This window comes from Topomyia yanbarensis, chromosome 2, assembly GCF_030247195.1.
Source record: "Topomyia yanbarensis strain Yona2022 chromosome 2, ASM3024719v1, whole genome shotgun sequence".
NCBI classification, from domain to species: Eukaryota; Metazoa; Arthropoda; class Insecta; order Diptera; family Culicidae; genus Topomyia; species Topomyia yanbarensis.
In genome coordinates, this window is record NC_080671.1 from 25,163,204 (window position 1) to 25,188,471 (window position 25,268).

General features: G+C 39.5%; 1 protein-coding gene across 2 annotated transcripts; it reads right to left on the reverse strand.

Annotated features, from left to right (window-relative positions):
* Nucleotides 1-1,702: 1,702 nt before the first annotated feature.
* Nucleotides 1,703-24,639, reverse strand: LOC131681823 (ATP-binding cassette sub-family G member 1-like). Of its 2 annotated transcripts, none has more exons than XM_058962881.1 (6): nt 24,596-24,639; nt 23,617-23,853; nt 22,985-23,559; nt 2,835-2,927; nt 2,396-2,704; nt 1,703-2,327 (listed from the first exon to the last, which is right to left on the reverse strand). In XM_058962881.1, exons 2-6 carry the CDS (start codon nt 23,832-23,834, stop codon nt 1,726-1,728), a joined length of 1,797 nt encoding a protein of 598 aa, XP_058818864.1. In that variant the 5' UTR covers nt 23,835-23,853; nt 24,596-24,639; the 3' UTR covers nt 1,703-1,725. The 2 variants fall into 2 exon arrangements, with proteins under 2 accessions (XP_058818864.1, XP_058818863.1); XM_058962880.1 differs by lacking the exon at nt 24,596-24,639 and adding an exon at nt 24,020-24,561.
* Nucleotides 24,640-25,268: the final 629 nt, after the last annotated feature.

Here is a 25,268-nt window from a genome sequence, read left to right on the forward strand (position 1 = left end):
TCTGTTGTTCTTGAAAAATCAGAATCGTCCCCAATCTCTACGTAACGAAATAAATACGAGAAGAACAGGTTGCTTTGATTCTGTATAACATGAATTGGTGAAAAGTGTACTAAATCGTGCTGACCTGATCTGCATATAGTCCTACCTAAACCTATTTCATCCGCTTAAAAAGGCCCAGAGGGGCCATAACTTTTCATCATGTAGGTATTGTTGACGATTGTCCTGATCTATACATTCTCGTTAAGTGTTTGACTGGATATATTTTCCAGGCATGCACCACCTTGAGTTTTATTTTCACCAAGTCTAAGAAAGCCCTCTTCATCGGGTACTGTAATCATAAGACTTAGCGTACTGTGTGTAATTTTGAATGCACGAAATGCTGAAAAGCACCACTAATCTTTTACCCATTAGTCACTTCGTTCGGAATTTCCGCCGATCATCTCGTGCAGTTGTTTACTGAATTACACGTAGGTAAAATAAAAATGCTGATCCGATAAGAACAAAAATTTGCACAACTGCGGACTGCCTTCCGATAATATTATTGTTTCAGGCCACCCAACACGAATGACTAATGAGCCACGGAAACAATGATGATTTGAGTGACACCGCGATGATTTCATCCTTTACAGAAGGTACTAGCCAAGAATCTTCGCGTCTGCGGTTAACAGATTCCCATTTCAGAGGATACCAATCATCATTCTGATATTTGTTTCGAACATTGTTTCATTGACCGGTACAGTGCAAATTAGCTTCCCGGATTCCGGATAATCGATTTAAATATTAGGACCAGTTGATAGAAGCAACTCACGTTTTAGAACACGTTCCAGGAATCAACCTAAGAAATTGCAACTTTATATTTGCGGCGGCTTTGAAAAAAAGCAGATTCATCACGACTAAGTGAATTAATTGGGAGACTTAATTGATACAAACCGATTCCAGCACCTGCTCCGAAGTGGGTGCTGAATTGATTCCAACGATCTTTGGTCAGAGATAAGTAGGTACCTAGGAACGTGTGCGATCGACACAATCCGCTTCAAGCAGGCATCGCGATCACGAACTCGCCACGATAGAGCCAAAAGCCTTCAGCTCAACCTGATTCACTCACCTTTCTCTCGACCCCTCTATCGCCGGTTCGTCCACCGTTGTGTCGATTGGTGTGTTGTGTTTGTACGGACACCCCTTCAGGCTAAGGTCGCTCGCTTGGTAGCATCTGCGTCTTGGAGAAGCGGCCTACAAAAATAACAACAATCAACAACGAGAAGGAAAGATAATCGATTTTCATCGGTTTCTAAACACCGTAGTAGATCTTTCGCTGGGAGGAGGTGCTTCAAAAGTCGAATCGCCATGAGGTCAAGTATAGTGCAAAAACGAGGCTTTGGCTATGATGATTAGAGTCTCCATCATAAAAAAACACACATTTAAGATTGATTGCAACGTTTTAAACCAAAATAAGCAGGCTTTCAAAGACTGGTAATTAGTCGAGGTAAATGGTGTAATTTATTGTTGTGCAGTGTTTATGCCATCGATTTCAAACATTAAAATCACTACGAATAGGTTCATTACAGAACCATCCTATTTAACCTTCAATTTAAACTAATAATATTTACAACATACCCAGTAATTAGATCGCTACTTACCAATGAGATAATTTGCCACCTTAAGGAATTCTTCACCGTACAGGTCGTAAACGAAACAACTCACATGCATTCACAGAACCATTAAAAGTCATTTGTTCCATCGCAATTTACATCGTAAACTTACATACAAGGAAACGTGCAGTACAAAAATCCACACTCCCAGCCCGGCGACATCTATCCAGTAATTGCTTCTGTCGACCTCCAACATTTGCAGAACCTTTGCACTTTTCCGATAGTAACAGAACATTTCCTCACATCCGATCTCGGTCCGATTGAACCCGTAGGTGGCCAGTGCCAGCCCTTCGAATCCATAGCGAAAGGGAGACACATACGTCAACGGTTTAAACACACTCAACAACTCACTGTAGCGAATGAAAAACCCACTGAACAAAATCATCGGAACAACCGTACTGGGCACGGCGAAAGGACTAATATCCACCGCGAAAATACTCCCCGCGACCATCCCATACATCTGCGCGGTCCATCCCATTAGAGCACAAATGCCCCAAAACATTACCACCCTGTTGGTTTCGTTCAACTGTCCCGTAAGGTAGTAGGCTATAAGCTGAAAGCAGGTAACAGCGCTTAACATCAGCGGAAAATCAGCGACGATCTTCGAACAGAAGTAGGCCACCGTAGAGTAGCAGTTGCTTTTATGCTCTCGAATAAAAACCGACATTTCAAGTGGGACTGAAATTGTTTGAAATTAAAAAAAATCAATAATCAATCGCCATTCAGCATTAATTAAACCTACTCACACGTTAGCACCACGGTCATTGCGTTGGAAAAAACTATAAACATAAGCATCATCATCAGACAGCCAACGTTCGATAGCACCTTGGCTCCATTGTCGCCTACGTCGTAGAAAACCGCTCCGATAATCGTTCCGAACAGAATGTGACCCATTAGGCGCAGTCTGGTCAGTTTGAGATTCCTTAGCGTTCCCAGTGCCGTCCGGCGGGTTAGGATCAGAAATTGCCGAAACTGTGAGATTGGATATTGTCGACTCGAACCCTTGCCTCGTTCGTTTAGTAGGTTGGCGCCATCGTGCTGTTCGTCGTGAGTGCCTGCGGATAGAAGCGTTTCGCAATGAATGCTAGTATAACTAAGGAGTGCGGGAGAGTGTGCATTGAGGCGCATTGAAACCGTTCTCTTTCGTGTGTGGCAAAGGTTGGTAAGGTAGGAGGTGACACTCACCGTTCAGCTGTTCGTTGGTAGCGGATTCCATGCGTTTCATTAGTTGGCTGGTTTTATCCGGATCGGATTCTACTGTTGAGGCAATTTTGAGTGCTGGAATGGGAAGTTATCGTTAAATTAATCATAGAATTCTATAACTTATGCAATGGCATGATGATTGCTTTAAATTGATGGTATTTGAACTTATGTTTCAGCTTTATTTGATTTATCCGGTAAACTAATTTCGTTTTTGCTGGTGGCGAAAATGAGTCAGGACTCTGTTTCGGGGTCAAACAAAAACGGCATAGGTATATACATACATACATACAGTGTCAGGAAAACAACAATACCACTACAACTCAGACTGGGGTACTAACGACTAACACGATGTCATCCTGCAGCTATCACAAATGTGCCAATAAGCGTTACCAACTTTTTGGTATGGAAAACAATGTGAAGCAACCAGAAAAGATATTTTAACGAGTATGGTGTTGAGCCCATTTTCGTCATGTTTCTATTATCACCCTACCCATTTGAAGCCGTTGACTAGAGCAGTGTCCGCCATCTTTGTTCAACGCATTGAGTCAAATGGTAGCGCAACAATAGGGGCACTCGATTCGAGTTTTCGTTGCGCTCAAATACAAGAAATTCACTGTTTTCAGCGCATTTGTGTTATTATGTTGGTTCTTAACAACGAAGCAAATCTGTTGATGTAAATTTTTTCGCATTCCATTGATTGTAGGCCGAGAAATTAATGAATTAGTGAGGCACCCTGCTTAGTATGGTGAAAATAGGCACTTTACCTTATGTCATTATTCATAACACTAGTTTACAAAATAGAAATAAAAATCGGAACTTCAATATTCGAGCACCATTTCTGATGTAAAATTTCGTGCTGAATCCAAAAATGAGGTCCAAAAAATTTACAGTAGAACAGTTTTCGTGTTACAGTATAAAAATGAATTTCACCTGTAAAATAAAAAGTGGGTTCAGTAAAATCCAAATTCTTCGGTTGTAGTGCATCGATATGAAATATTACAATGTTGAATTAACCCTTTCATGCCCAACTTTTTTCTAGTGCATGTAGGATTTCAAAACTATTTTTCCTTGAAAACGGTGGGGTCAAGAAACACGAAAAGCCTATTTTCATAAAGATAGGTGCTTCCATGGCAGTGCTAGAAGCTGGTCAATTTTTACCTTCTAATGCTCAATACAATTCTTCTAGAATAATTACAATAGTCCAATTACGTGGAAAACGTAGCCAACGACCGTCCAAATTGATAAGTTTTATCAATTTTCAATAATATTGCATCGTAACGAAGATATATTAAAAAATCATTTTCCGTCGTCAACGTAAACTGTCTCTGGCAGCACTGCTCCTTCGGAATCCAATAAGACTAATTGCAATAACTTCAGTTCTAGAGCTGATCCTTGTAACTGTTAATACTCAAATTAAAGTCCATAATCACATTAATGAGGCTTACTTGTTTTTGTGAGCAAATCTCGCCTCAATCATAAGTTATATCTGTTTAAAAACGTTGTTGTCCACAAACAACATGGGCATGAATGGGTTAAAGGTAATTGAATGCGCTTTCGATCGTTAGAACGTTTTGTTTTAATGCGACTACTGGTTCTGGCGTTATTTACGAATCTATTGAACTTTTTCTTAATTTTTCGTCATTTTTTGAAGAAAAATGAGCGTTTGGTCAATATTTTGGGCATTCCTAAAAAATATATTTTTATGGAAAATTAAAGCCTACTAATAACCAATGAAAATAAGCACTTAGTTTTAATCGGATGAAAATTTCGAAAATCATTCCATTTTTTGAAGAATGGAGATTTTTGTGTTTCTCTGGGTCAACTTATTGAACCGTCTCGATTCCATTTTTTTTCTTGGACTTGTTTCATAATATAATATATGTCAGAATTCTGTTAAACAAGTAAATGGAAGAATTTTGAAAGACTTTAATGTGAGGTCATATTCGAACTCGTATATTCAAATGATTCAAGACTTATAATAACAATAATTTCAGGTTCAATGAAATTATAAGTCATCGAATGATTGGTATGCAATACTGCTTGTAATATTCACAAGTGTATTACATAAAATAACACTCTTATGATACAAATTTCGTTGTAAACTAAATCCTCGCATGTCATAGAATTCGTTTTTTGAACCGCTAACTGTTCAACTGGGTTTTGTACAATGTTAATACAAACTATACGAATCCGTAGAAATATGTGATACATACGTCAAGTATTATAAAATTAATAATATGTAAAACTTTTAGTTTGTTTTAATTCGTGTTTTAAAATTATGTAAGACATCGAACAAGACTTATTTTAGGTTTAAAATCTCAAAATCGGATCTTCAGAATAATTTGAAGAACGTAGAATATTTTGTAATTACAATTAGATGTTTTACGCAATATATTGTAATATATTGAAGTTTTGTGAACCAGTACAGTAAAATCGATACATCGTGGAAGCCAATGTGAATACAATATAATTTCAAATTATGAACTTCAAGACGTTTTAATAACGGAAAATAAATTGTTAGTAGAACAAAACGTGACGAATTCGGTGGATAAGTCATCATTCGTGAAGCTAGCGTCCGAATTTAACATTTTGCACCGTCATAAGCTTCCGATGTGTGTATCAAGGCGTTGTGGAGCGTGTAGTTTACAACGTATTTTGAGCATATACGATTCTGTATCACACATGTAAATATTATGCGTATTTTTTAATGCCGAATTTTTAATAACATTACTCCAGAAGTCATGAAGCATTTTGGATAAACGATTTCGAATATTACCCCACATTAAATTCTCTCAAAATTCTTCAATTTACATGTTTAACAGGATTCTGACAGAGAATCCCTCATATAATATGAAAAAAACCCTAGAAAAAATTGAAATCGAGACGGTTCAATAAGTTGACCCAGAGAAACTCAAAAATCTCCATTCTACAAAAATTGAATAACTTTAACAATTTCCATCCGATTTAACCCAATAAGTGCTTATTTTCATTGATTATTAGCAGGCTTCAATTTCCCATAAAATTATAATTTTTAGGATCGCTTTATCTTGCCCAAAATATTGACCAAACGCTCATTTTTATTCAAAAAATGACGAAAAATTAAGAAAAAGTTAAATAAATTCGTAAATAACACCAGAACCAGTAGCCGCACTGCAACAAAATGTTCTAACGATCGAAAGTGAATTCAATTACCTTAAATTCATCATTATAATATTTCATATCGATGCACAACAACCGAAGTTTTGCTAACAAAACCTAATAAGGCTAATACCTGGGAATATTACCTTTCATATGAGCACTAATAGTTAATAGTATTATGAATAGAACTGATGTTATTACAATTAGTCTTATTCTATTCCACTGAAACAGTGCTGTCAGAGATAATTTTTAATGATTGTCGAAAAACGCAATTTTTCGTATTGAAATGTTTTTTGAAAACTGCTCACACATATTAATTTAGAAAGTACTTAAATTGTACATTGGCATAAAAAATTATTGAAATTCAGTGTGCTTTATTCTTTTGCTCGAGCCAGTGCGAAGCGAACGACAAAAATAGTAACTTTTATATGGTGTACCTTGTCTGAAGAATAAAAGAAACTGTTACTATAATTGTTGCTGTAGTAATCTGCCGAGATCAGTGAGTAGCAGCAGCAACAAGTGGTGTTCCAGCCCAATACGATGATTATAAAATTATTGATGATTCGCATAGGACAGAACATTCATAATGTGGAACATTTCCTGAGGGTGTAAATGGAGGTTAAACTTCCGGAAGCCGCCTTTATCGAGTTCTACCATGTCAGGCATTTACCGCTCAACAAATTAGCCCAGACGAAACCATTCATTTCGAACAACTTAAAACACATGGTTGTGTGTGACAATGCTATAAATATGATCCTTCCATATACGGACGAAGAGAAAATTAATGTTCCGCTACAAAATCGGATACCGCTTACTCGCAGATTAATGTCACTTTTGGAAGAAATGGAATCCATTCGGAAGGGCAATTATTGAGCGCGAGAAGCAAGGAAGAAATCAGATATTCGCGAACATAAAGGCAGCAACTACGATGATGACACGCAAATGTTCAATAGCGAGATAGAAGTGAACATTCCCCCCTCCTAAAACATGGTTGGCGAGGAAAAAAAATATTTCCTCGCCTCGTAAACAGGTTTCCACGTGCAATGGCTAAGCGCTTGCGCGAGATCTGCCAGACAACCATTTTAACTCGTTATATTTCTATTGTTTACATAAGGAAATAAATAAAAGACCCACGACCCCTTTTGTTATTTTTAAATGATAAGTTTTTGAATTGCACAAATTTTGAATTTCTGTATTAGGTAAGTGCACACTGTGCACTCTGTACTTTGTACTGTGCTACACAAAAAATATTTCAATTTGTGTGAGAACTATTCATCCGAGAAGGCAGTTTTTGTTTCGCATCATTTTAACGCAATAGGGGTGACCGGAGCTGGTTGGCCGAAGGGGCAGATTGACCAAGTGCCTTTTATGAAAAGGCTACTATGCGCAGTAGCGAAATCTCTAGTGATTTTTTGGGTTATTAGGTCAACAATGTACCGACGTAATTTCAAGTGTTTTGGTGCTGTCGTTTGTACAGGAGCACGTTTATTCTTTTTTCGGCGCTGGTGAGTAAATTTCTGTTTCTGAAAAATAATATGTGTAACGCGAATCAATTTACATCCGATTTCCAATAACTTTGTACTGCTGGAAAGGGTATTCAAAACCCAACAAAATGGTATAACGGTTACCAGTGTAATCTTATATTTGTTTGTGTAAATCGTGATGGTTCTCAAAAATATACATTGGGGTAGGTTGGCCGAGTTGTAAATTTAGTGTAGAGTAATGTGCACTTTGATATTTGTGAAATGCCAACCTTTTTCAAAGAAAAATTTGATATTATGCTAATATTGATGATTATAAGGAAAAATATACACGAGAAATAAGTAATAAAAATAATTTAAAATGATTAACAAAGAGAAATAAGAGATTAGAATCACTAAAAGTCGGAAATTGTTTATAAAAAAGTTGATTCCGATATTTTATGAATTAAATGCCAAGCTACTTTCAGAGTCTGGCGTGGGGCCCAACTATCTTGAAATTTTTCCTCCTGAGGAGTTTCTGACATGATTTGTAACAGATCGACCCAACCCCGAGCAAAACTCGTCCATTAGCATAGAATCTGCTGCAGATGTAAGCCTCTCTAAAGACGTCAGACCTCTTCCCAAGGCGAGTGCACGATCTGATTCGAAGAAGTGGCAAGGTCGTAAACGCCGATTGACTCAAAATTTAACCGATTCCCCAATAAAAGCTGTATTGGAGGAGCAGAAATATGAAATCAAACGTAACCGCACGCTGGTGGAGGAAAAAATCAGCGATAGCTGGTAAAAAGTTCACTAAAACTGCCAAAACTACGTTCAAAAAGGTTAAAAAGTAAAGAGTGGATTTTTTTTATACGAAAAAAACGATGTTTTTTTGAATTAAAAGCTTTCCACTGATACATTTGACGTGTTTACCCCAGCCATGGGCTTGATTGGCCGATTTTTCTTTCCGCATTTGTTTGCTAATAACTTTTTCCCTGTTTTTTTTTTCATGAATGTAAAAAATTACATATGTGCTTATTTTTATTGACGCTTCATTTCACTATTACGAGGAATTCGTTCCGTACTAATAAACTGTTATCCGTAAATCCGTAATATCTGCAACAAACGTTAAAAGAAATTTCTTTTAAAAGTGAACGGGTCAAAAAGTGGTAAACAATAGGCAATTACGAAGAGCGACTAAAACGTTGGGACTGATTGAATCTATAAGCCAATAAATTGGGATAAGTGTTTCGATTTCATGTCTTCAGTATGTGACAGTCTTGCGTTCTGTTTTTGCTCGTCATGGAATAAAATGAGAAAGATAATCTTAAATAAGAGAGAAAAGAGAGGAAAAAAAAATCAACCAATCGAAATCGATTCAAAATCACTCTTCGATCTTTTCTATTCACTCAACACGAGTGCTTTCGGAATTGCGCTCTGATCTTCTCATTTCGTCTTCGTTATCCGTACAACTTTGATGCGTTAGGTGCAACAATTTTAATTGAAATTTTTTCCCAAATAGTTTTATTATTGAGCAGATTAGTGTCCACATATTTATTTAACGAATTGACAAGAAGTTTTGCAATTTTTTCACAGGAAACGGATAATTTGCTGTAATTTAAAAACAGATAACTCTAAAACAAAGCAAATTCGGTAAGTGCTATGTGTTCCCTTCCATGTGTCGGAAGCAAGTGATGCTGAAATTATTAAGCTCACCTATGTTTATAGTTTCTAGTTATTTTGGTCGTGTCATCAATGTTATATTTACCACATTTTACGTAAATTAGAAGCATTCACTAATCAGTGCTGAGCAATTTTCTTTCGATTAGTGAACAAGTTCTGAGCAGTTTCGCTCAGTAGATTAAATTCTGGGTAGTTTCCATTAGTTGATTAAATCAATGAAATATATATTTTACATTATCCAAAATCCCATGAATTCCGAAATAAAACCTTCAATTGTTCAAATATAATATTTGCTTAATCTAGGTAGTCTTCTCAAGTTCCAACGGTTTTGCAAGATTGCTGAAAGTCAATAGAGCTACGATTCTTATTCTTGCTTTGTAGTGAAATCAGTAGTTTTTTGCACTCACTTCACATTTTGACTTTTTCTACAGTTTCAGGGATCTAGGAAAAGCAGTCTACAATATTTTTATTTCGTACGTCCAATTATATAAAAAGTGCCTAAAAGAATCTACTTAAATAGATAAATAGATAGTTATTCTCAGTTGCCTGATAATATTTCCGAAGGGGAAAATGTACTTTTGCATATAAAATATTTAAAATAATCCATAAAGAATTGTAAAACGATCCATAAAAAAGTTGTCAATGTTCCATAAAACAAAACTGAAAATCCATAAAACTGTGAGAATGATCCATAAAAAAGGGTGATTTGATCCATAGATTTGGTAAAATTGAACCATAAAATGGTCTCAAAAGAGCACTAAAATAGTAATAAAAGAGCAATTAAAATGAACCAATGCCCCATAAAAATATTGGAAATGTTCCATAAAATGATACATTTTGCGCCATAAATTAACTGACATTGATCCATAGAATATTAACAATGTACATTAAAACACGTCGATATGTTCCATAATACCGACAAAAATGTTCCACGGTATTACAAAATGGAGCAATAAAATGTCAGAAAAAGTTCCATAAATTTGATGAAAATGTTTGCTAAATAATTTTTCTTGGTCCATAGAAGATGTAAAAATGAACATTAGAAATGATTCATATATCGAACGAAATTATGATTCATGGATATTTACAAAACGATCCATAAGAAAAGAAAATGTAAAACGACCCATTAATATGTGCTTATGCTTTAGAAAAAATAAATTTAATGAATTCATGCGAAATTTTATGGTAAACTTAAAAAAAAGTTGTGCTTAATAATTCTCATAACAATGACAGTGTTTTAACAAGTGAGCTTATACTGGGAGCTAGTGTGATGCGGCTTGGCCGCATATCCGAGGCCAAGGATCCGAAGCAGCGCAAAGCCGCTGAGGATCCGTTGGACGAGGCATTGATTAACCCGTAGCTGGAATTGTAGGCAAACCTGTTGTCCTCTCGTTTGCCCGGTTTACTTAAACATAGGGGCTATAGCTAGTTAAAAGCCGACTGAGCGGCAGCGAAGTCGGACAGTGCACAAGAAAGCGATGTGGCGTAGCCACATTAGTCAGTGTTCGTGTATAAAGTGTCCGTTTTCGCTTCAGATAGTTATTCAGATAGTATTTGCGACTCATGCCAGCCTGTATAGGTGGTCTAATAACACTCAGCGCTCTAATATCATAAATACCCTGACGTTTAAAGAGTTGTCATAATGATTTCAGGTTAGCTAAGGTCAGTTAGCTGACTAGTTGGGTACGGAAGCTGAAGTTTAACTATAATGTATGCATTGTTTGTTGTAGTTTGACATTACAACCAAATGTAATAAACTTTATTATTAGTTCGAATAGCAAAAATTTCGCATGAATTCATTAAATTTAATTTTTCTGGTGCATAAGCACATATTAATGGATCGTTTAACATTTTATTTTCTTATGGATCGTTTTGTAAATATCCTTGAACCATAATTTAACGTTCGATATATGAATCATTTCTAATGTTCATTTTTACATCTTCTATGGACCAAGAAAAATTATTTAGCAAACATTTTCATCAAATTTATGGAACTTTTTCTGACATTTTATTGCTCCATTTTGTAATACCGTGGAACACTTTTGTCGATATTATGGAACATATCGACGTGTTTTAATGTACATTGTTAATATTCTATGGATCAATGTCAGTTAATTTATGGCGCAAAATGTATCATTTTATGGAACATTTCCAATATTTTTATGGGGCATTGGTTGATTTTAATTGCTCTTTTATTACTATTTTAGTGCTCTTTTGCGATTATTTTATGGTTCAATTTTACATAAGCTATGGATCAAATCACCCTTTTTTATGGATCATTCACACTTTTTTATGGATTTTCAGTTTTGTTTTATGGAACATGGACAACTTTTTATGGATCGTTTTTCAATTTTTTATGGATCATTTTTGTTGTTTTAGCGGCGCAAACTTAGGGCTGCCATTTCCGAAGATAGTCTTTAACCCATTCCCCACGAGAGTCAAATGAAACAACATGTGTTTTTCTAAGGATTGTTATGATTACGACATGTTCAGTATCATTTAAATTGAAAATTTCATAAAGTTGAGCTAACGCAAACTTCGGATGAAGTCACAGAACTAGTAATAGTAGCAAGATGCCTGATCATGAAAATAGGAGTTGAACCTATTTTCCGCATCTACAAATCCCTTGCCTTATCAGAAGATTTGAAGCAAATTTCGACATTCACTTTGTTCGGACATTCTTTGCAACGGTAAACTTGGATTGCACACTGATATATTCCTATCCATGGAGAGAACCTTGAGGTTGGTTTCGTTCTCCTGATTAGCAAATGCGTGTAAAGTTTCGTCAGACGGGCTTTTGGATATTTTTCTACTCATTCCAATTTAGCGTCTTCTACATCTTGTAAACGTGTAGTCTAGAATGCGTAGTATTTTTAAGCAGCCCTAAATACTTTGAACTCTTGAATATTCATTGTTGTAACTAGAGAAATTTCTAACTTGGAATTGTTTTCGCTAAGAACTTTTCATAATTACGTTCAGTTTCCAGTAAATATCTCAAGTCATCAGAATTAATACATTTATGCAATAATTTTAAGCCCCTCCCGAAACAAAATCCTAGCTACGGGCCTGGGTTGGATCATCAAAATTCTGGATTATTCAGTGGCAAGGCGAGTGAGAACGAAATTGATAATAGTATTGATAATAGTCCTGTTAACAGCAGCAGTTTTGAAGCAAAAGTGTCCGAACTGAAATCTGAAGGATAATCAAGATGCTGAATACGTTAACGAGCAACCGCATTTACCAACTTGCCGACATAAATGCGCCTACGGCAATGACAAACATAAGTGGTGTCCTTAGGCTCCGGAGGTTGCAGTTTAAAAGCTACGGTGCAGCTGCATCTTTCCAACTCTAGAGCACGTGATCAACCAGTGAGTTTGTTTGAGTATTTTTTTTAGCAAGCGACAGGACTACAACAAGCGCTTTTATTTTTTATTTGGTTTAATTGAAACATATAAATGAATGATGACACGACTGTCTTTTACTTGACTTTTTAGGCAATTATGAGGTCCAAAAATAAATAGAGATTCAAAGTGTTTGCCCTTCATTCCTTGCTCCCAGTCCTCGAGCTTCCATTTAAGGTCCAAATCCAAAGTATGACTTAGGACCTATGAAGCAAGAGGCAGCTCCCCTATTAGCTTGCCATATACCCCGGCACAACAGCTTTGATAGATACAGCAGAATTTGCCGACAACCATAAAAGAGGTTAGAATCGGATTGATATGTAGCCAAAGCTCTAAACCCGACCTGGCTATCCAAATTCCATTATCTAACCCTTTGAATTACGTTGATTTTTAAGAATATTTGTGCTAAGATTCTTATTTTGACAATTTTACCATGTCACTTTAAGAAACATTTCAATATGGTCCGAATTCGTAGACTAATCCCGTTCATAAACCACGTAGACTCATAGGGGGACGGGGGAGTCTAGCAAAAGTCTACGTTTGTCTACGAGGGGGCAAGTCTTTGAAAAAGTCTACGTAGACTTTTATTTGTTATTATCCTCGTATTACTAATTATAAATGGGATTGAAAGAGAGTTGTATTCAAAATATCGGTCTATTCAGCTAGGTGAATTTATGCAGACACTTCAAAGCTAGTACACTATTGAGGTAACTACTAGTTAAGCGACCACTTAACCCAGAACCCACGATTTTTATTAGGACAACCTCACACGTTGTTGTTTCTTGCGTATATTTTGATATAGTTTTGATCTAAGAATAATACAAAATGACAGTTCTAAAGACGATCGCCCAAAATTCCTCTCGACGGATGATTTTGACTGTGAAATCATCTGAGACACCACTAGTTAGCAGACATGCATGAACCATAAAAAGTTAAAAAATGGTGAAAGTTAAGCTTTAAAACCACCAATGCAACAACAAAACACCCGATTTTTAACAAGAAGTGGATTCATTTTTTTATTTTTTATTTATTGATTTCGGTGGTTAAAGCAGTAGTGTAGTTAAACTTCTACAACAAAGTGTTTACTCCAGTTAATCAGTTTCTCTTGCAATCATTTACACTGATTTCAAAATCTTTAAACACCTGTTAAATTTTACGTCTTGACCCTACGCAGCTCCGCGCAAACCGGTTCTACTATATTTATCTTCGAAAATATTCGAAGCTAAGCTTTGATACTTTGCGATAATACTCGCAGGTGATAATTACATAAGAAAAATAAATATTTTTGGGAAGATTTAAATAGCTTCATTCCCTTAATCAATCAAATAAGGCAATTTAGATTATCTTATTATCTAGAAATATTGAAATTTGTTCACGAAAAGTGAAATTTGTGTGCATGTTTGGTTTATTATTTTAGTCTAGCTGAGAGTACATATCAACAGTATTATATTGTAATTGTTTCTTATAATTTAACAATTTTGAATGCACCAGCAAGGCTCAAAAAGTGATAAGCAATTCTGCATTGTTGGTGTAGGTCGCACTTCGGCCAAAATTTGAAATAGTTATTAAAATATATCTTTTTAAATATACTTGAGTGACTAACCTTGAAAAGAAGTATTCCGCTACACAAACATTGGAAAGCACCTTGAATTGGTATTAATTGATTTGATCAGTCATAGACAAACAACCAATGTGAAAAACCTTTCTTTAAAAGCTTGAAATAAATCTGAACGCAAATTTTTAATTGAACATTATAATGTGCTTCTTGCTAATTTCACATTTCCCGCGAATAAAAAAAAATTAAAAGTCTTCGTAGACTTTTGGCGTGGGGGGGGGGGGCTTGGTAAAAGTCTACTCAGGTCTACTAGGGGGAGAGAGGGGTTAAAAATTCTCAAATTTCGGTCTACGTGGTTTATGAATGGTTCCTCCCGAACATGTCCTCCCAAACGTATTTGAAAGGAAGCAACAAATTTAATGGCAGCGTATACCAGTTATATAGTTCAAAACAGAACTATTCGAAATAAAAAATCAAAAATAAATCAATCCAAATTATGATGACTTCACGACTGCTGAAGTACGAGATCAATTCGTTGCAGCGTAACGATCGTGACCCAATCGTTGCTGGTAAAAAAGGGACGGTGGTGTACTCATTGCTGTTTCCAAACGGTTAGCGTCTAAAGAATAAAAATAATAATAACAGCCTAGAACAACTCTGGGTCAACATTAATAGTCATGGTACTAACTAACACATGCGTCGGCGTCGTATACCTCCCTCCAGACTCCGCAAATAACACAAACGTTATTCTGAATCGTATTCAGTTCGCACTTAACATTGATAATTCACTAGAACCCCAAGCTTCTAATTTGTTATTTGGAGATTTAAATCAGGCTGGTCTTGCAGGGAAAACAATTTTCGTCAGCTATGCTTACGCCGACCATTCCGACTCATCCCTTTCAAGATCTAGTATTTGTTCACTAGACGGGATGTCTCTACGGAACATGCTGAAAATATGTACAATAACGAACAGACTAAATAAATCGCACGTTGGATCTTCTGCTTATAAATAAAGATGTATACAGGAACTGCCCTTGTTTATCGTGCAGAAGAGCCACTTGTTGAAATAGATCCTCCCCTCTTAGTTGAGCGAATCTATCCTCGACAAGTTATTTTTGACGAGATACTTGAAGATTTGAAGCATAACTTTTCAAAAACCGATGTTCCTGGCCACTGTAATCGATTGACTAGGCAGCTTCGCTCAATTGTGCAACCGATGTAAATGTTCTTATGGAATCTGATACAACTGCTTGAACTATATGTTCCTGCACCGCGTCCTAGATCCAAACCCCTTTGGTTCAATCGACGACTCCGAGAACTTAATCGACTGAGAGCAGCCGCACTTCGGCACTAGACCAACCGACGGAATCCTAATACAAAGCGGGAATTCGTATACGCTAGCAACAATTAAAAGGCTACGAATAAGCACAGTCCACTTTACGAATTTGGCACAGTCCACTTCACATTGCTTTAAAGATATTCAATGCGGAGCGTAAGTAAATACTATTTATACTGATCTCAAAGCAACGTTCGAGCGTTTTGATCACTCTCTCCCACTGGCGAAGATAGAAAGACTGGGTGCCTCACTTAAATTCACTAAGTGGCTTAAGTCATACCCTGTTGGCCGTGCCTGATCTGTCAATCTAGGGAATAACGAGTCCCATCGCTTAAAAAATTTATCAGGGTCGCACTTATGGACCCTTTATTGTTCTCCTTGTTCTTCAATGACGCTTGTAATGTTCGTCCACCAGGATACAAACTTATCTATGTAGATGACCTCAAACTGTTTCTCATTGTGCCGTCTGAATTGGACTGCACTGAACTACAACGTCGACTAGATGAATTTTGTAACTGGTGTACTCGAAACCAGTTGACTATCAGTGTATCCATATGCTCAGTAATTTCAGTGAAAAAAATCCAATTTTGTGGTGTTATACTATCTCAGGGCAACTTCTTTCAAGTAGTTGTCAGGGACTTTTGTGTACAGCTGGATTCTTAATTGACATTCATAGGTCACTATTCCCACATCATTGAGAAAGCCAACCGAAACCTTGGTTCTATCATTAGAATTGCCAATGAGTTTATTTATCCATACTGCCTGAGAGCACTGTATTTCTCTCTTGTTCGCTCCATCCATCCGTACGCGAGTATCTGGATTAACAGGATTGTATCAATTCAAGCTAGGTTTCTCCGATATGCTCTTAAAACATTGCCATGGCGCATCCCGCTAGAGCTGCTGTCTTACATTGACCGCTGTCGTTTGCTTGACATCGATCATCTTTCAAAAAGGTGAAATATATCCAGAGCTGTTCTAGTAGGAAAAGTTCTGACTGGTGAAATAGATGCCACAAATATATTTTCGCTGATTAATGTAAATGTGCTCCCTAGAAGTTTAAGATCGGGGATTTTTTGAGACTTGACTATCTAAGTACTGATTATGGACAGAATGAAGCCGTAAGGGCGATTTGTAGTGTTGGTGTGTATGAATGTTTCGACTTCTCTGTATCATCTAATGTTTTAAGAAATAGACGTTAATGGCTAATTTAGTGCATAAGATGTGATTTATGTGAAGTTAAGCATTTTACTTAACTTTTTTTTCGACTAATATGTAGACACATTTTCTTTTTCACCTTTTAACGATAAGTATACAGATCGCAAAACTAGAAGTGACAGGGTCATTAGAAACAGGCTTACAATCTTACAGTTTTAGTCTTTTGTCTTCTGTTGGCAGGGGTCAAGCTTAGGCAGCATATCTGCGAATCACTCAAGTTTACCGTGAGAACCGACAAAGGAAAAGCCACGAAAATCGATTCAAAATGTTAATAAATAACCTGAAATGTGACGGACTTGCATTATGTTAAACAAGGCATACTTCAGAAATAGACCTCAACTTAGGCACAAATCCCCGACTATGTACGGGGAACGTGCCATTTGAGCCAATATATTCTGATTCCTGATGGATTGAGAAGATCCTTAAAGAGGGGTACTTTTGGAGAACAAAAAGTGCTATTCTTTCAATCGAATCAACCTCCCCTCGACACCAGGCATTGAAGTTGACGCTTGTCAAGTACGCGTTTGCAGTGCTTCCATCTATATTCCTTCTAGAACCCCGGTATGGCAACCAGCATCGCGACTAGCTCTAAAAGACTTCAACTCGCACGGTACGGTATGGGGTTATCTTCACGATGATAACAGATCAATATTAATGCAAGATATTTGCGACAGCTTCAATATGACTTTTCTAAACATTCCTTCCCTACCAGCGCACGCAAGTGCGCCAGATTTATCTTTTTGCTCGACACCGCTTGAAGTGGTTGCATTGCAGGTGGAAAGTTTACCCTTTTCCCCACGATAGTGACCATTTGCTTATCGTTATTTCAATCGCTAACTGTTCAAGAACATCTAAAACACTCAATGTCCCGTATGACCTCACACGAAACATTGATTGGTAGAGCAACGTGAACACGATATCCCAAACTATTGCCTCAATACAAGAGCTTCCTCCGGAGGAAGAGTACAAGTAATTGGCTGGCTTGATTCTCGGTACCGCGATGCAAGTGCAGACGAAACGAGTACTGGGCGCGAACACCGTTTGTGACGGCGGAGTTCTCACTTGCTCTCTTATCATCTAACAATAGAGCCCCAGGGCCAGACAGAATCAAATTTAACTTGTCAAAGAATCTGCCAGATTCTGCCCAAAGACGCATGTTTAATTTATTTAATAAGTTTCTTGAGAGTTACATTGTCCTTCATGACTGGATTCAAGTGAAGGTCATTGCCATCGAAAAACCAGGAAAACCAGCCTCCGATCACAATTCGTATCGGCCGATCGCAATGCTATCCTGTATCCAAAATTCGTTTGAGAAATTGATCTTGTTTCGGCTCGACAATTGGGTCGAATTAAATGGCTCAGATACACATTATAGTAGTATAGGATATAGTAACCATTAGAGCTGATACTATTGTATTGTTCCTACGATTTGAACTTTGATTTTATTCAATGAATATAACAATAGTTTTACAATATCCCCAATAGTAACGACGATTTGAATGGTTTAATTATAAAATAACAATATCCAGTACTATAACCATATGTGATATGGTACATGTTGATGATCATGTCAATTGTTCGAATGTTAAACAAACAATATCTGAAATGGTTTCGCTTATTAACAACACAGTAAATAGACCTAATTTATGAATGGTCCCTATCATTTTGAATAGCCTTAGCTCTATTGAGGCGTTCCGTTCGATAAAGCCTTGAAAGCACGCTCCGTATTTCCTGGGTAAAATACGGGAGCTCCTGAATGCGTTATCTGGAAAGTCTTACAAGATCACCTTAGTTTGGGTTCTCTCTCATTGTTCGATCCCGGGAAATGAAAAGGTTGACGCTTTAGCTAAGGTGGGCGCTATCAAAGGTGATATCTACGAAAAATCAAATCGCTTCAATGAATTTTAAACGATGGCTACATTCCATTACCTCGAAGGTTTAGAAGCATGGACGTGGGTCGTGATTTCATTCGTGTGATGTCTCGGCTCATGTACAACTAGTACACGCTAGATGCGCATCTGCGGCGTATTGGGTTTGTGGAGAGTAGTCTGTGCACTACCACGACATTGAACACGTTGTTTGGGCATGTGCTGAGTATCGCCAGATCTCAGTTGAAGGATTTGCTTCAGGTCCGAGGGAGACCACCCAGTATTCCAATCCGAGATATACTGACAAACCATTAAATGTCTCTCATCTACCGTTTTGATCGGGTGGCAGCCGATCAACGCAAGGATGTGCAAGTTGAGGATCAAAGGCCGTTTCTTCAACTACAGCATCATCAACGTGCACTGCCCACACGAAGGGAGACCCGACGACGAGAAAGAAGCGTTCTACATGCAGCTGGAGCAGACATACGACGGTTGCCCTCTGCGAGACGTGAAAATTGTCATCGGCGACATGAACGCACAGGTAGGAAGGGAGGCAATGTACAGACCGGTGATCGGGCCTAACAGCCTGCATTCCGTATCAAATGACAACGGCCAACGATGTGTGAACTTCGCAGCCTCCCGTGGAATGGTAATCCGAAGCACCTTCTTCCCTCGCAAAGATATCCACAAAGTCACCTGGAGATCACCGGACCAAGTAACAAAAAATCAAATCGACCACGTTCTAATCGACGGTAGATTCTTCTCGGACATCACAAACGTCCGCACTTATCGCAGTGCGAATATAGATTCGGACCACCACCTGGTTGCAGTATGCTTGCGCTCAAAACTTTCGACAGTGCATAGCTCTCGTCGAAGCCGAACGCCGCGGCTAAACATCGAGCGGCTACAAGATGGCAGAGTGGCTCAAGAATACGCGCAGCAGTTGGAAGTGGCACTACCAACGGAAGAGCAGCTAGGCGCAGTTGCCCTTGAAGATGGCTGGAGAGATATCCGATCCGCCATAGGTAGCACCGCAGCCACTGCACTAGGTACGGTGGGCCCGAACCGAAGAAGCGACTGGTACGACGACGAATGCGAGCAGTTAGTCGAAGAGAAGAATGCAGCATGGGCGAGAATGCTGCAACACCGCACGAGGGCGAACGAGGCGCGATATAAACAGGCACGGAACAGGCAGAACTCGGTTTTCCGGACCAAAAAGCGCCAGCAGGAAGACCGAGATCGCGAAGCGATGGAGCAGCTGTACCGCGCTAAAGACACACGGAAATTCTACGAGAAGTTGAACCGCTCGCGCAGGGGCCACGTACCACAGGCCGACATGTGCAGAGATACAAACGGGAATCTTCTCACGGACCAGTGTGAGGTGATCCAGAGGTGGCGGCAGCACTACGAAGAACACCTGAACGGCGATGCAGCAGACGACGAGGATGGCACGGTAACGCACCTGGGAGCACGCGCGCAAGACATTACACTACCGGCTCCGGATCTCCAAGAAATCCAGGAGGAGATTAGCCGGCTCAAAAATAATAAAGCCGCTGGGGTTGACCAAATACCAAGCGAGCTACTAAAACACGGTGGCGAGCAACTGGCTAAAGCGCTGCACTGGGTGATTACCAAGATTTGGGAGGAGGAGATTTTACCGGAGGAGTGGATGGAAGGTGTCGTGTGTCCTATCTACAAAAAGGGCGACAAGCTGGATTGCTGTAAATACCGAGCAATCACCCTGCTGAACGCCGCCTACAAGGTACACTCCCAAACACTATGCCGTCGACTATCACCAATTGCAAGAGAGTTCGTGGGGCAGTACCAGGCGGGTTTCATGAGCGAACGATCTACCACGGACCAGGTGTTCGCTCTTCTTCAAGTACTGCAGAAATGCCGCGAGTACAATGTGCCCACACATCATTTGTTCATCGACTTCAAAGCCGCATACGACACTATCGATCGAGATCAGCTATGGCAGATTATGCACGAGTACGGATTCCCGGACAAACTGACGCGATTAGTGAAGACGACGATGGATCGGGTGATGTGCGTAGTACGTGTCTCAGGGACGCTCTCGAGTCCCTTCGAATCACGCAGAGGGTTACGGCAAGGTGATGGTCTCTCGTGTCTGTTATTCAACATCGCGCTGGAAGGTGTAATAAGAAGAGCAGGGATCGACACGAGTGGTACGATTTTCACAAAGTCCGTTCAGCTACTTGGCTTCGCCGATGACGTTGATATTATTGCGCGAAACTTTGAGAAGATGGAGGAAGCCTACATCAGCCTGAAAAGAGAAGCCAAGCGCGTCGGACTTGCCATCAACACGTCGAAGACAAAGTACATGATAGGAAGAGGTTCACGAGAAGAAAATGAGAACCGCCCGCTTCGAGTTTGCATTGGTGGCGACGAAATCGAGGTGGTTGAAGAGTTCGTGTACTTGGGCTCACTGGTGACCGCCGACAATGATACCAGCAGAGAGATTCGTAGACGCATCGTGGCAGGAAATCGTGCTTACTTTGACCTCCGCAAGACACTTCGGTCGAACAGAGTTCGCCGTCGTACGAAGTTGACCATCTACAAGACGCTGATTAGACCGGTAGTTCTCTACGGGCACGAGACCTGGACCATGCTCGTGGAGGACCAACGCGCACTTGGTGTCTTCGAACGGAAAGTGCTGCGTACCATCTACGGTGGAGTGCAGATAGAAGACGGCACATGGAGACGGCGAATGAACCATGAGTTGCATCAGCTGTTGGGGGAGCCGCCCATCTGTCATACCGCGAAAATCGGACGACTACGGTGGGCCGGGCACGTAACCAGAATGTCGGATAATAGCCCGGTGAAAACGGTTCTCAATTGCAATCCGACCGGTACAAGAAGACGTGGCGCGCATCGATGGATCGACCAGGTGGAAGACGATTTGCGGACCCTTCGCAGACTGCGTGGCTGGCGACGCGCGGCCATGGACCGAGTGGAATGGAGGAATCTTTTGTATACGGCGCAGGCCACTTCGGCCTTAATCTGTTAATAAATAAAAAAAAATCTACCGTTTTCTAAAAGCAATAAATATACAAATTTAGCTCCCCTATTAATATTTCTCGTTCCCAGATGTCCCGTGAATTGCCTTGCGGTCCTGACCCATACCAAAGTGCCACTACGTGCCGTATTCATCCTCACCACAGTGTCAACATCAACTGCATTAGAAACGAGAGCGACCTGACCCGCGGATCTGAGGAGGACAATCTGCCCACCCGGTTCATTATGTTTTGGCAGTCCAAGATGGTAATATATGTCACCGATCTTTCGTCCATAACAAAGCCACAAGTTTATAATGAGTTTAGCTGCTACCATCTGCTACACTGAAAACTGAAACCCCTTCAAGTTAAAGTATGGAAATCCAAGAAACCATCAAATCTCCTTAAACGAAGAGATTGAGAGCTTGAAAGATAACAAAAAATGTGTTTTTAAAGCATCTACAAATTCCCAAAGCATTGAAAAAATGTCAAAACTCAAATAAAAAGTTACCGTAAAAAACTCTTTTTAAGGGGGTACCTCGATATATACTTCTGTTTCACTTTTTTCCTTTTTATTTCGACTATGTAAGTTTCTTTTTTACATTTTAACGACATTCAATTAGCTAGAGATTACTGGTTAGGGAAAGCTATGAAAATTAGAGCCATAGTACTCAAGTGAGAGCAAGGATGTGAAGTAAACAGATCGGAGAACTAGAAGTGGCAGGGTCATTAGAACAGGCTTAATATCGTACGGGCTTAATTTTTGTCTTCTGCTAATGAGGGTTGAGCTTAGGCAACATAACTGCGAATCACCCGAGTTCACTAGCATGCGCCCTGGTATAGACAGACAAGTCCATCTTTACCGTGACAACCGACTGTTCACTGTTCTGTTTAGTTTTGTCGCAAATGTCAATGTCCGATACCACTGTGCGTTGTCGCATTATTAAAAGCTCGTAATTTTTATGAAGTACATTTTTAAAATGCTGTCTACGGTATTAAAGAGCAAACTCCGTACCTACGATGTAACGCGTGATCTTCTGATTGAGAACTATATTTCAAAGAAGAAATCCGGACTAATTAAAGTTGTGCATGAGGGGCATACTTGACTCACTAGACTACCCTTAATATTTGTTTGAGGTTTCCTATACACATGGGACTGACTTGTGATTATAGACAGCTAAGTGGGGGATTGCACAAATGGGTTGATTCCAATTTCCGCCTTAGGAAGAAATATGGTACTACACTACAAGTATGAGAAACACTACTTTTCTGATTTAGCGTCTATCTGTCCAAGTCTATCCGAATTTGTGTTTCGATTTTGTCTCATCAGTATCGTGACAGGCCGATACTGATGAGACAAAATCGAAACACAAATTCGTTTTCCTCATAGTCAAACTGAGAGAAAGTCATACGTAGATTGAATCGAACTCTAACCGTACCTTCAAAAAATCACACTTACCGAAATCAGCCGGATTATAGTATCGTGGACACAAAAACCCAGCCTCCGCCAAAGTCGGAATCATTTCCACCAGCGTACCCTGGTACATACAGCGTCCATCAGTCAACACGTAAATGTCATCGAACAGCTCCAGCAACTCCGAGCTTGGCTGATGAATAGCACTAACAACACACCGACCTTGCTTGGCCAGTTCCTTTAGATGGGAAACAACCTGATAAGACGCCACACTATCCAACCCGCTCGTTGGCTCATCGAAGAACATAATCTTCGGGTTGGAAACCAGCTCCAGTCCGATCGAAAGACGTTTCCGTTCGCCACCGGATATAACCTCCACCTGATTGTGAATACATTTCTCCAGCCCGAGCAGAGCCACGATGTCGTTCACAATCTTGGTCTTGTGAATTCCGGTGACACTGGAAGGCAGCTTGAGATCCGCTGCGAAGTGGAGTGTTTCCTGCACGGTGATGTTCGGCAGTAACGGCACATCTTGAGCGGTGTAAGCTACCAGCTGACGGTATTTTTGAGGATCCACCGGTTCATTGTTGACTAGAATTCGACCTTTGACGCCTTGAGTTCTAAAAGATTTGAATTTGATAACACATTTGAATATGTTGAGACGAAATGACACTTACCTGAAACCGCTAAGTGCATTCATAAGCGACGACTTACCACCTCCGGATGGTCCGATGACTGCTGTTAGCCGCCCCGAGCCGAAAGTCCCGGAGATGTTCTTCAGAATCTGTTTTTGATTTCCTCTTTGATTCACGCTGTAGCTGAGATTCCGAAAGGACAGGCTGGTGATGGTTTTCACCAGTGGGATGACCACTTCCACTGTGTCGTCTAAGTTCATTGTTGGAGCATCTGATCACCTACAATTTATATAGCATAACTAATCAACCGAGAAGTAATTCGGTTCAAGGGCAATTAACAAGATATTTAAGTGCTGTCTCCGAAAAACAAAGTTATCTCTCATTCTGCTCAACGAAGATCATCGATGACGTCAGCTGTGTGAATCTCAATTAGATTGATATTTACCGCTTTATTTTGTACCACACCGCGTACAGTCGGGTGGAAAGTCGAGTAGAACCGAAAAATACACACCGATTCATAAAATTCCTTACACCCGTTTTGCTGAGTTTCAAAAAAAGTGCACCACGCTCCAGACACAGGTGATTAGTGAGAATTAGAATTCACCACACGACACCCCCAAACTCTCAGCCTGGTTTGGCGTCGCGAATAACTTTCGTAAAGAGAATTAGTAATCTTTTCCGGTTCGGCTTTCAATCAACCATTTCGGAGTTCGCTTCACCTGATCCCCCTGCGCAGTGTCCCTCCCTTTCGTTTCTCCTCCAGCAATGTTCTATCCACCGCCGGCTTCAACCTGTTTTATTGACTCACTCAAAGCACTTCTGACCACTAAACGGAGGAATTTATTCGGCAGCGCATTCTTCTGATTGGTTTTGAGCTGTTCTTTAGACACTTTCACCCGATTGTTCCTTAATCATGTCGTAAAATTTGATGATTTGAAAACAAACAACACCAACTACGACGGCCTAGCGATCGTATAATTGACCCCCACATCGTACTAGAAAATGAAATGAAAAACTTTACCTCCGAATAAGATCAGAAAACCATCTGGTTTTGTTGAAACGCACCGTGAGACTAAATGAAACTCCCGGACTCTGCTGTTCAGCTTGAAATAGCATCGCGGCAGCCGCGTGCTCAGTTTCGCGCTGTTGGACCGTTCTCTCTCGCTCTTGGAGCGCTCTGATGGCGGCGGCGACGGTTCGGCGTACGTTTGATTCGATCTAACAAAAACAATAATACAAGCCGGGTGTTCATTAATGATTTCCCCTTTCAAGCCGAGTCACATGTGAATGAATTGCATGCTGTTGGAGTGAATTGTTGGTACGGTCTAACTAGGGTGGTTCAAATTAAGATACTTAAATTAGTTGTGAAATGTGCGTCTCGACTTCGTCTCATCAGAATCCGACACTAACTTAGTGACAGGGCTAAGCCAGCGCCGCACAGTGATGCCGAGGCGGAAAAAAGTAAAAAAATTCACCTTATAATTTTGTTCCAAGGTTATTTTTGTATTATTGTATAGTATATGAGAAATGATTTGCCAAAATTTCAGGACGTTTGGATGAGTGGTTGGCCCGCTACAGTATTTCAAAGTTCAGTGCGCTCATTGTTCGATTTTTTCTTCCCTTGTAAAATACATGGAGAAACTGAAACAAACTTTATCTCGATTTTCAAATAGGAGCACACACTTTCTCGCATG